This window comes from Ursus maritimus, unplaced genomic scaffold (genome assembly GCF_017311325.1).
Source record: "Ursus maritimus isolate PB19 unplaced genomic scaffold, ASM1731132v1 scaffold_1, whole genome shotgun sequence".
Lineage (NCBI taxonomy): Eukaryota > Metazoa > Chordata > Mammalia > Carnivora > Ursidae > Ursus > Ursus maritimus.
The window spans coordinates 21,919,789-21,932,238 of record NW_024423343.1 but is presented as its reverse complement, the minus strand read 5'-3'; the positions used below and the strand labels follow the sequence as shown (position 1 = coordinate 21,932,238).

Sequence of the window (12,450 nt, the reverse complement as noted above, 5' to 3'; positions counted from 1 at the left end):
CACTCCCTTGGTAACCTTACATCTATCTACGTCCATGAACAACTTCAAATGTGTACGTCCAGCCCAGACCTCTTCCATGAACTCCAGACTAGTATCGGACTGCCTACTAAACAGCTCTTACATGCAAGTCTACTCCTAATAAGTCGCTCACACTGAACGTGACCAAAACTGAGCTCCTGATCCAAATCCTCCCAAACCTGCTCTTCCTACAGTTGTCCCCATCTCAGGAAATGACATATCATCGATCCAGTAGCTCAGGACAAACACCTTAGAATCAAACTTGGCTCAATCTCTGTCATATCCTATATGCAAAATGCAAGTTCTATAGTTCTACCAAAATGCATTCAAAACATGACCACTTCTTACTGCCTCCATTCCTGCCAGCATGGTATAAGACACCATCACCTTGCACTAGATTATTCTAATAACCTCCTAAATAATTTCCCTGGTTATGTACTTGCTTCCCCCCTCACAAGTGTATTTCTTTCTTTTTTTTTTTTTAAGATTTTATTTATTTATTTGACAGAGAGAGAGGCAGCGAGAGAGGGAACACAAGCAGGGGGAGTGGGAGAGGGAAAAGCAGGCTCCCAGCGGAGTAGGGAGCCCGATGCAGGGCTCAGTTCCAGGACGCTGGGATCCTGACCTGAGCCAAAGGCAGACGCTTAACAACTTAGCCACCCAAGTGCCCTCCCCAAGTGTATTCTTAACACAGCAGTCAGTGATCCTCTTATAACTTGGTCATATCACGTCACTAAAACCCTCCAGACTTCCGCTCTGACTCTGAATAAAAGCCAAAATGTTCGTAGCCATCTAACAGGTCAGAAACAACCTGATCTTCCACTATCTTCCTGATCTCATCTCCTGTTCTCTCCTTACTCTATTCTAGCCACTGGACCTCCTTGCTGTTTCTCAAACCAATAAAATGTTTTATGTATGTCAGATAGCATGACTACATCTGTGTTTTACAAGATCAGTCTTGACTGGAGAGAAAACAAATTGGAAGAAGGCAATGGGTAAGAGGCCAAAGTAGGAGTATAAGCAGAAGATAACAAACTGGGGAGGTGGTAGAAGGGGGGGGGAGAACTCTTTGGGAAGTGTTTAGGAGATAAAATTTACAGAATTTGGTGATGAAGTGAATACAAGAAGGCGGCAGTGACAAAGATGATTCACGTTTCTGGCTTACACTACTGAAGGCCCCTACAAACACTGATGTGGGGGGACACAAGCTGCCAGGGATCCTGAGAAACCTGTATGTTTCTGCAGGATACGCCAAGAAGGCAAGGCCCTGGCTGCACTTTACCCAGACCACTTCTCAAGACTGTGCTCGCAGCAAGCCTCTCTGAGGGATGTGATAGCGTCTCCCTGTGGGGGAAAAAAAGCAGGTCTGTTTCTGTTTACTATGAAAAGTCAATTCCCCAAGGTTAGAGTTCATTTTCTGTATTGCAACCCATTGTGTGTGCAGGAATCGTGATGAGGCCTTTGCCAATTGTGATCAAAGATGCAAAATTCCTAAATAAAACATCAGCAAATCAAATCCAGGAATTTCAAAGGCAATATGGTAAGATATTTGCAAATTTTAAATCTATATACCTTTTCACAAAGCAATTTCACTTCTAGTCATCTTTCTTACCAAATATAGAAAACATCCATCTATGTACCTGCAAACATAAATGTGTTAACAATGTTAACTGCAGCAGTATTTGGAATAGCATAAATTAGGGGAAAAAATCAGTATTCATCAATCCCCAATCAGTTAACTATGGAGCATTCAGACTACAAAATCTTATGTTCTAAAAGTTCTATTGCATTTATGTCCAAATATCTTCATAAGTTTATAAAAGGGAAAGTAGAAAGTTAAACAATGAAAACAGTACCTCTGTAAAAGAAAGGGATTTTCTACTTTTCAGCTGAGGGAAAAGAGTAGAGGAGGACTTCCACACTTTATACACTTGCATATAGCTTGATGGGTTGTAAAAAAGAATGCTCTCTTATTTCTTATGTAAATTAAACAGAAAACTTGTTTAAGATTATAAAGTGGGTTGCTGACAGCTGGAATTTGAACTAATACCTATTTTTACTAAATAAACATTAAAACTTTTCACTAAGTACACACTAAATGTGATAGTGTAATTTATCGCAAGAAAATATATTTGGTCTTGGGGCGCCTGGGTGGCTCAGTCGTTAAGCATCTGCCTTTGGCTCAGGACATGATCCCAGGGTCCTGGAATGGAGCCCCGCAATGGGCTCCCTGCTCAGTGGGAAGTCCCTCTCCCACTCCCCCTGCTTGTGTTCCCTCTCTCACTGTCTCTCTCTCTCTCTGTCAAATAAATAAATAAAGTCTTGGAGGAGGAGGAGGAGGAGGAGGAGGAGGAGGAGGAGGAGGAGGAGGAGGAGGAGGAGGAGAGCAGTACAGAGGTCCAAAAAGCCATGTAATTTCCTAGAGAAACCACAAGGGCATCTGTTGTTCTAAGTATTTAGTCAGGTTTCCAGAGTGATAAAGAGGAAATGGGTGTCTTCTGTTATTCATCGCATCTTCTTTCAACCACAACTAAATTTATTCTAATGAAGTGACTTCTGGAGTCCCTCTAAGGATGGGGGGTGGATGCCAGGGAAACCAATCAAGATGAGAGTTACAACTTTCAGTCTCACCCCCCACCCCTGACCTTCAAGAGGGGAGAGGAGCTACCCATTGAATCAATCACCAATGGCCACAGATTTAATCAATTGTGTCTATGTAATGAAGCCTTTAAAAGAAAAGGCTTCCAAATGGAAGGGTTTGGAGAACTTCCAAGTTGGTGAACAGGCGGAGATGCTGGGCGAGTGGCACACCCAGAGAGGGCACATAAGCTTCACACCCCTTCCCACACTCTTTGCCCCACTCAAATCTTCTCACTGGCTGCTCCTGAGTTATACCCATTTATAATAAGCAGTAATCTAGTAAGTAAAACATTTTCTTGAGTTCTGTGAGCCACTCTAGCAAATTAATCAAACCCAAGGAGGTCATGGGAACCTCCAACACGCAGTCAGCATCTAAAGTGGGGGGGGGGGCGGTCTTGTGCAACTAAGCTCTTAACCTGTGGCTCTGACATTATCTGCAGGCAGGCAGTGTCAGAATTGAGTGAAAGAAACTGTAGGACACCCAGTCAGTGTCACAGAATGGCTTAATGTGCGGAAAACCCACACATCTGGTGTCAGAGTGAAATAGGGGAAACACACAGGCAAAGTGAGTTTTTTCCTCACACTATATATATTATAATCTCTATATGTATTGTATTTTTTTTACTACCAATCTTGCCCATTAACAGATGCTTAAGAAATAGTCAGTGAATGAGTTGAAGAGTGATCTACTTTCTGATTCTGCCAGTGACCCCCTTCAAGTTGTCTTATTTTGTTTTTGCCTTTAAGCCCATTCATTTTTCTTCAAAAAACATTCCCTAAACATTCCTTCCTCCCACCCCACACAGACAGGTAAAACCAACCCAGGTCAGCCTAGCACAGTGGTGAGCACAATCAACGATGTTCAAAAAATACTGATGAATAAATGATTTGATACCTGCTCTTAAACCCTGACAAGTATTTATATGAGAGGATAGACTTAAAGGGCCAGAAGAAAACTTGAGAGTCATACATCCAATTCTCTCATGTACAGATGAGAAGTTAAAAAGAAAGGAGAGGGAGGTCAGTCACCCAATCCAGCACCCCCCTCCGCCACACAGGAACTGAATTACCAAGAGACTGTTACAGGTAGAAGAGCGAGCACAGGAAAGGCAGGGGAACTGGAAAACCACCACCACCACCACCTGACAGGATTAACAATGCCTAACAAATAATTTCTTACTGCCTGATACTCATTCTCCAAATTCACACAGACTTAATCTCCTTTGACCAAGGAGAGTACTTGGAATATGTTTTATTCCTCCTACCTAAAAAAAGAAGAAAAACGAAGCTATCTGATTCTGTTTTTCTCCTGAGAAATCACTCCTCATTCAAGATAAAGTGAACTCTTTATAAGCCTTCTCTTACAGTACAGAATCCAAAGCAAAGTTTTAACAAACTTAGTTCTAGAACTAAGTTACTTGAAGAAGAAAACCAATGGCATCTTACTCCTAAGAACTGGTAACATCTGCTGTGTAGGAAATAAATGTGTCTGGTGCTACTAAGGTGTTATATAGAATTGTCAAGTGTGCTTACTCCCGAAAAGTTTTAATACTTAAGAGATAAAATATAATTTTAGTTTCATTTTTATTTGTTTCTGGGAACACATTTCTTCTCAACATCCTCATGTCTTAAAATATCAGCAAGAGAAAATTATGAAATATTATTTTTTAACTCCTTTTAGGTATTTTTTATTCACACAGAATGCTATTATTTTATCAGCTTAAAACTATCAATACACCAGAGGATTAGTAAACTACAATCTCTCAAATCTCTGAAGTTCAAAATTGATTCTTCTATTCCTGTCACCCCATATTACTTGAGCATAAAACTCTTATCTTTATAATATAAACAGATCTGCCAAGTAAAAATAGCATTTTAGGGGCGCCTGGGTGGCACAGCAGTTAAGCGTCTGCCTTCGGCTCGGGTGTGATCCCGGCGTTGTGGGATCGAGCCCCACGTCAGGCTCCTCTGCTATGAGCCTGCTTCTTCCTCTCCCACTCCCCATGCTTGTGTTCCCTCTCTCGCTGGCTGTCTCTATCTCTGTCAAATAAATAAATAAAATCTTTTAAAAAAAAATAGCATTTTAAACAGGTTAGAAAAAATGAAAAATAGTGGATTATAAAAAACAAATAATTCATATTTAACTCTGTAGAAATTTCATAGAGTGGTTTTCTCAGAAATATTTACATTCAATACTCTGCCTTATACTTATACTCTGCCTCGCAAAGGAATTCAGTCAAACTCCATTCTACTCCAAAGAAGCAAACGGAAGCATTACTGGGTAGACGGCGAGCCAACAAACCCAGCTGATAGCAGGAGTGTGTATTTGAGTAACGTCAGGCTCTGGGGCACCCTTCTTATGTCCTGGCTGAACATCGGGCGATCCGCAGTGTTATTAGGTCAAGATGATCTTGGAGATAAAAACAATTGGAATGAGGTATCCATTCATACGAAGACTTCATGTCTAATTTCTAACAAGGTCTTTTCTCTGCAGTGATTAGTAGATTTCAAAAGACAGTCATTTGTGATACAATCTCAAATCTAGAGGGAAGGTCAACATGAAATGAAACCAGGACTCGTTTTTTAAGACTCGGGATTATAAAGACTGAAAGGTTAATCCCCTGGTAGTCTGTAAAAACATGTATTTGATGTTCTAAAACTTATTTTAAAGATAGATGATGACATTTGCAGTTAAACACAAGTCAAATGTTGAAGTCCTTAATACTTATAAAATTTACAAAATGTAGAATTAGGCACTTAAGGGAAAATTAAGGCTTGTAAGTAGCAGCAACATACTCGACTGACTAAAAAATCTAAATCCAAAATTTAGAACAACAATTTCATACTCAGGTGTACCTACCCCTTAACTTATAAAGAAGTGAATGAAAAGAGCATATGTTCATGTGAATTATATGTACACAATGATTTACTAATCACCCAGTAACAATGCATACACTCACGAAGATTTCATGTTGACCTCTCTAGATTTGAGAGTCTATCACAAATGACTTGCTTTTGAAATTATGCATCTTGTCCTAACTAAGCAAGGACCACAACAGCAAATGTGATTGTAAATCCTGGATTTTACACAGCAGATCTAAGTTAGGACTGTAAAAAGCAAAATCACCACCTCTGCTGGAACATAAATCATATTACTAACAGCTACAACAATTTTTATGAGTGAATGCTTTGAAGCACGATAAACTGTCATATTCATTTCATGAGGAAAAATACTGGTCCTTCCTCCACATAGTAAATTTCTTAATGATGACATTTTAAAATTCTATTCTCTGAATATAAATATTTCTGAGAAAACCACAAAATACCGAGGAATAGAGACGCACATGTTGCTAAGGAGCAGCTTAGCCAAGTTTTTTCTTAAAATTTAATAATAAACTATAGAAGAAGGAGGCAATTAGAAAATGTGATTTAGCTATCATTAATCTACATCAAAGGATTATAATGATGTACATTGTGTGCCTTTCAAATTATTCTCTATTATAGGTTTCACAACAGAAGTTGAGAAATCTCTTTGACAAACTAGTCCCTTATTAAAAATCAAAGGAAAGTACTTTGCTACCATCTGTGCAACATTAGCGCCTTCACTGAAGAATGATTATTTTGTAAGTTAAGAAGTATTCAGTTCCATTTAAAAAAAAACAACAGCAACACAGCTATTCAAATGTTCATCTTCATCTATTATAAAAAAGTCATAACATATATGAAACACTATGTAATTCACTCCAGAAAGACAAGCATCTCTCTGGAAACCAGAAAACAGAAAGGGAAATTGTGATCCAATGAAAGCAAAATCAAAGTGTTGGTTTTTGGGTTTTTTTTTTAACTGCTCCACCACCAACACATTCTTCACAGAGCCTGACCAGCACCTGCAAGGTCTGATTTAATATGATGGGAAGCAATATAAAATACAAGCTTTTAAATTTAACTCCATTGGTAGAAAGCAGATTACATTATAAAGAATAAGGTAAAATTATCCATAAATGGTTGTCAGAAAAATATGTGACAGACAATCTTTGCTCTTTAAAGTACACTGAACTAAGGAAAATCTGTTCGAGTATTTAGAAGCTCTTTTTAAAGAGTATTACTATAAATCAGGCTTCTTTATCTCCAGTATACCATATACCATGTCCATGATTTGACAAGTTCTTCCTAATTACCCACCTTAATTATGGTAATTATATATTTTATAGTAAATGCAAGTAACAAGGTTCCTTTGAAAGATAAATTGTGAACTACAGGGTTTAAGAAAAAAATAGAGATATCCAACCATCCTGCTTAATTTATCATCCTCAACCCCCATTAACAGAACCATATGATTTTCAAGCTAGACCTTAGGGATCACTTAATTTAATACCCTTATTTTATGAGATCCATTTCCAATTTCCTTATTATAAAAAGGATAAACCATTATTTGTCCCCTACTGTTTGCTGCCTGTACCTATTCACCTGGTACACCTTATACTGCGTTAGTTTTAGAAGTACTTGCTACATAAACCAACATGAATTACTACAGAAAATATTGAATACACTATAAAGAAACAAAGAGCAATAAATACTCTCATACTCAAATGCCCTTTGAGGCTAGTTTGTTTTGGGGCCCTCAGGAAAAGTTGATGACAATGCAACTGATAAGTAGAAAAGGCTCTGCACCATGTAATTTACAGATCTGGACAATATGCTTATTCTCTAGATGTGTCATCTTCTATAAAAGGAGCAAAGGAGGAAGTTACCGTTATAAAATGAACTGATGAAACCAAAACCTAAGAATTTGTTTTAAAATTGCTTTAATTAAGTTTAGTCTTTGGGATATGAATTAAGCCTTAGCACTCCAATTCAACAAATATAATGAACACCTACACTCCTCACGAAAGCCTTGAGCTAAATGATAAAACTGTAAACAAGAAACTTACAGTGTCACCTCCCTGCATAACCTAAGTCCTCAATTTCCTCACCCACAGAATAAGGGATTCAAGACGACCTTACTGCTCCTAAAATTCTGATTATATGTTATCCAAACTGAAATTTCAATTCATCTTAAAATGAGTAATGTTGAAGCCAACACTGCTAAAGTCTGGTAAGGACAAAAATAGTTATTACTCACTATAATAAGGAAAATGAACACAAAATGGCTTTCGAAAAATTAATCACAATAATTCCCTCCCCAGACTCCACATCCATTTTTAGATGAGAAAGACTGCATGCTAAAAGGCCTCAGGCCCCATACAAAAACTGGTTCTAAACTCAATGATCTTCCTAAATTATCTTTAGTAATGATGAAATGTGGAGGCATTTCACAGAGTCCACAACATATGAAAACCATACTGAAGACTCAAACATCACCAACCACAGTAAAATTTCTGGAGACGTTCCCTAGCTTATTCTTCTCTGCACTCCAAAGTACCATACTACTACTCCATTATGCCGTAATTCACTACCCATCAAGAGTTACCCTACTCCCTTTTTATCAACATTAAAAATGTCACATTAAAAAAAAAAGTCACATTACTTGTCACAGGTTAAAACCATGTTCCTCACAAATTCATATATCCAAGTCCTACTCCCGGTACCTCAGGATGTGACCTTATTTTTGGAAACAGGGTCATTACAATGTAATCAGTAAAAATGAGTAGAGTGGGGCTCAACAATACAGTATGACTGATATCCTTATAAAAAGGGGAAATTTGACGCAAACAAACACGCATACAGGCAGAACACCACATGGACATGAAGGCAAATCAAGCAGAGAGGCCCTTCCCTCACAGACAACTTTCCCTTACAGACCTTGAAAGCACCAATGGTACCAACACCTCCATGTAAAACTCCTAGGCTCCAGAACTGTGAGATAATAAATTCATATTTTTTAAGCAACGCAGTTCGTTACCGAAGCCGGAGCAAGCAGCTATATTACTATATAGCAACTGGAGAAGAATCAAATCAAAACATCCTGACAGACAGAATTCTCAGAGTAGCACCCCAAATGTCAATGCATGGTCAACATTCCTAATAGACCACACCTCTTTAAGAATCTGATGAAAGCCACTTTCATGCAGACATGAACATTTTTCCTATTGTACTTAAAGCAAGAGTTTAGGGACACCTCGCTGGCTCAGTTTGTGGAACATGTGACTCTTGATCTTGGGGTTGTAAGTTTGAACCCCACACTGGGTGTGAAAATTACCTAAAAATAAAAAGTCTTAAAAAAAAGAAAAAGAGTTTAATTCTACCCCCCTCTACCCCAAGCATGGCCAAAGATGCATGGACTCTCTTTAATCAATGCTATCTGTACCATTGTGGGGGGGGGGGCAGATGATATACTAACCTTTTTAATTAGAAAATAAACACTATCAGCCCTACCCCTGAGTAAGAAAGAAAAACAGATGAACTGATAATAAACCTTTTCCTCACTGTGCTCTTAAAAAGATTTACAACAGGTATTATTTTTTCAAAAAGGTAAGTACTTTTTGAACTGTGTATATGTGTATAATTACATTGGAAAATAAGTAAAACTTTATCACTATAGTACATTTTATCCTAAAAGAATAGAGTCTAATACAATGATCAGATGAAAAAAACTTTTCATAAGTAGACTATAATTTAAATTCTTCTTAAAAATATGGACCTGGTCAATAAGACTCAAAGTTTTGCCATGTTTCTTTCTTTTGTCTAATCAACTTCACCTTTAGCAGCTGACAATAATACATCACGTCAGAAATCTAAGATAAAAAGTTTTAAAAACAGAAATTCAAACATTTTACATAAACATTATCAATCATTCACAGCAACCTGCCAGTCAAGAAAAGGTTATCCTATAAACATAAGCAAATGACACGATCTGGTCAATAAAAAGATAATTCTAATATCTAATTATGAAGATTCAAAACCCTTTACTTTCTTTCCCCAGCTAATTAGTTCTCAGCAGAAAGCACAATGGGAAGATATATAATTAATACACACAGTCTAAGAACAATTTGAAAAACATTAACCCCCATTCAAATAGAAAAGAAAATGAGTATTAGATTTTTGCTCTTTCAAAATGTGCTCATCTAATTAATTCGGTCAGGAAAAGTGATGCGCAGAAGGTTGTATTCTCTCTTATAAAAGTGTATTTAAGTGAGTTTAAGGACAAAACCTCTTTTCCATATATATTATACAGAAATTATTGTAACTGTAAAGCAGGCAGTGTAGGTGGTGAAGTGTCTGGACTGACACTCTGAAGAAATGGGCTCTATTTCTCCTGCTTCTGGTACTAACTACACATGTGACATTAGGCGAGATCATTTAACCTCTGTGGACCTTGGTTTCTCTAAGTTGTCTTAAGTCACCTCTCACTTCTCAAAATAATTGCAAACTGTAAATCTTAAAATCTGAAACAGGTCATCAGAATTCCTGATAGATGTTTACATATTTTATGTGATCAATATGACTTCATCAGGTTTTTAATGAAGAGAGTCAGCGATATTTCTCACCTGAAAGCTTATCACCATGTACCAAATTCCGAAGCTTACTACAAAGCTGGATCATGCTGTCCAACTGTCTATTTATCTTCACATCTTGTATCCAGGCTGGAGTATAACACACTGGACATCCGGTTCCAATGCAGTCACTTACACAATTACTTAAAAAAAGATTAAAAGAAAAAAATATATATATATATATCAATGTATTCAGCAGAATCTTAATTCCAAAATATAAATAGAGGTTGAACAGAAGTAAATGAAGTAAAGGTTATCTTAACAAGCAATGAGCAAACATAAAATATTTGTTAAAATAATGTTTCTGAAAGAGTATAATACACACACATAAAAATCTAAATCTAAAGTTGCTTAGGTAATTTGATATGAAGAGACTTGACTTAGCCAGACATTAGTCTGCATAACTTTTAATGCAAATAAATCTATAGCTTCTAAAGGGTAAGAGTACAGAGAGGGACATAAATAAACATATTTAGTACGAATGCATAACAGCCATGCATCTCAAACTTCTGTATCCTAAATCTTAAAATTGTGCTTCATGGAAAATTACTGCAAAGAGACTGGGAAAGGTATTTTTTGCTTTGTTGCCGACAAGTGTCTAAAGACTTTAATGTAGTTTCTGAGTAAAGACACTTGGTTCTTTCAGACACTTTTATAACCTATAGACTCAATTAAATAACCTCAAGTTATCTGTCTAGGAGTTAAAGTCTCATAGTTGGGGGGGAAGGGGTTCTTAATTTTAGCAGTTACAAATCCTTTGCAAATCTGATGAAGATATACATAAACTGTTGTAAAAAAAAGGGGGAGGGTTCATAATCCCCCCTCCAAAGCTTATCTGTGGATTCAGAAATAAGAAACCTAAAAATCCACTCCTTCCTTAGCCTCAGCGGAGGAACTCCAGCAAGACTGGTAACCCAATAGCAATGAAAGCCACATCTCCCCCAAACACCACATTCCTTTCCATGGGACCTACTCACTTGTAGGCACAGAGGATTCTTATAATAGTCTCCTTCCAAAAAAAGTCTGTGGCATTTCTATGCTATGCATCTTAGACTCTGGCATGATTCTGATGCAAAGTAACTCAATACATGTTATAAAACGAATCTGTAAACCATTGTAGAGCCAGGAGAGACTACTCAATAAATGTCAAATTTCTTTCTTCCTTTCTTTTTTTTTTGGGGGGGGTGGGGCTTGGGCAGAGGGAGAGAGAGAATCTTAAGCAGACTCCACGCTCAGCAAGGAGCCCAACATGGAGCTCAATCTCATGACCCTGATATCATGAAATGTCAAATTTCTGTAGCAAAGAAAGGAACTTCTTAGAGTTTCTTTGCTTGTAGTTACGAACTCTTAACTTAAACCCGCAAAACATAAAAAGGGGAAACTGATTCCACAAGGAATTTAAATCATCAATTATTGGGGGCGCCTGGGTGGCGCAGTCGTTAAGCATCTGCCTTCGGCTCAGGGCGTGATCCCGGCATTCTGGGATCGAGCCCCACATCGGGCTCCTCTGCTGGGAGCCTGCTTCTTCCTCTCCCATTCCCCCTGCTTGTGTTCCCTCTCTGCTGGCTGTCTCTCTGTCAAACAAATAAATAAAATCTTAAAAAAAAAAAAATCATCAATTATTGTGTAATACTTAAGTAGTTGAGGAACACTAGTGACAACAGTCAGAATCCATTCATCAAGATCATTACCTTATTTTCAGATGAAGAAAATGAGACTCAGCTGGGTAAAGACACTTACCTAGCACCACACTGTACCCAGATCAGTCTATTTTATACATTCTATAATGTTCATCTTGTAACTGTTCTCAAATTATTTTGTAAACATAAATCTAGATTACTGGGGACAGATGTCATTTCTCAACAGATCTATGTAACTCAGTAAGTATTTCCCAAATGACCAAAGCATGACGTCAGAAAATCATGCTGGGAAAAAGATCCATTCAAAGCACAGGATAAACCAGAGAAATTTAATGTAACAGAATACCAAAAATTCATTGTTATCCTTTTAGATTCCACACCGTAACAAATCTAAAGAAACTAGCACTTGCCAAATAATGGTGTAATACCAAAGAATATCCACAATTACCTAAAAAGGCTATTTAAAAAGCCTTCCTTTTTCCAATTATACACATGTATAATACAAGATTTTCCTCACATGCCTCAATCAAAACAATATATCACAACAGACTGATTACATAAGCAGCTAGGAGAATCTACTGTCTTCTATTCAGTAAAACAACAGAGAGACTTGCATAAATATAACAGTGCCACTCTTCTCACTCGTTTTTCTTTGGTTT

At 37.5% G+C, this 12,450-nt stretch overlaps 1 protein-coding gene across 2 annotated transcripts in view; it reads right to left on the bottom strand.

Moving 5' to 3' along the window:
• The window catches only part of BARD1 (BRCA1 associated RING domain 1), a 76,228-nt gene that overhangs the window by 49,784 nt on the left and 13,994 nt on the right, over nt 1-12,450 (bottom strand). For both annotated transcript variants that reach the window (XM_040641081.1, XM_040641088.1), the window contains exon 3: nt 10,146-10,294. In XM_040641081.1, coding sequence (XP_040497015.1) covers nt 10,146-10,294 — 149 coding nt within the window. The remainder of the gene's footprint in view (nt 1-10,145; nt 10,295-12,450) is intronic.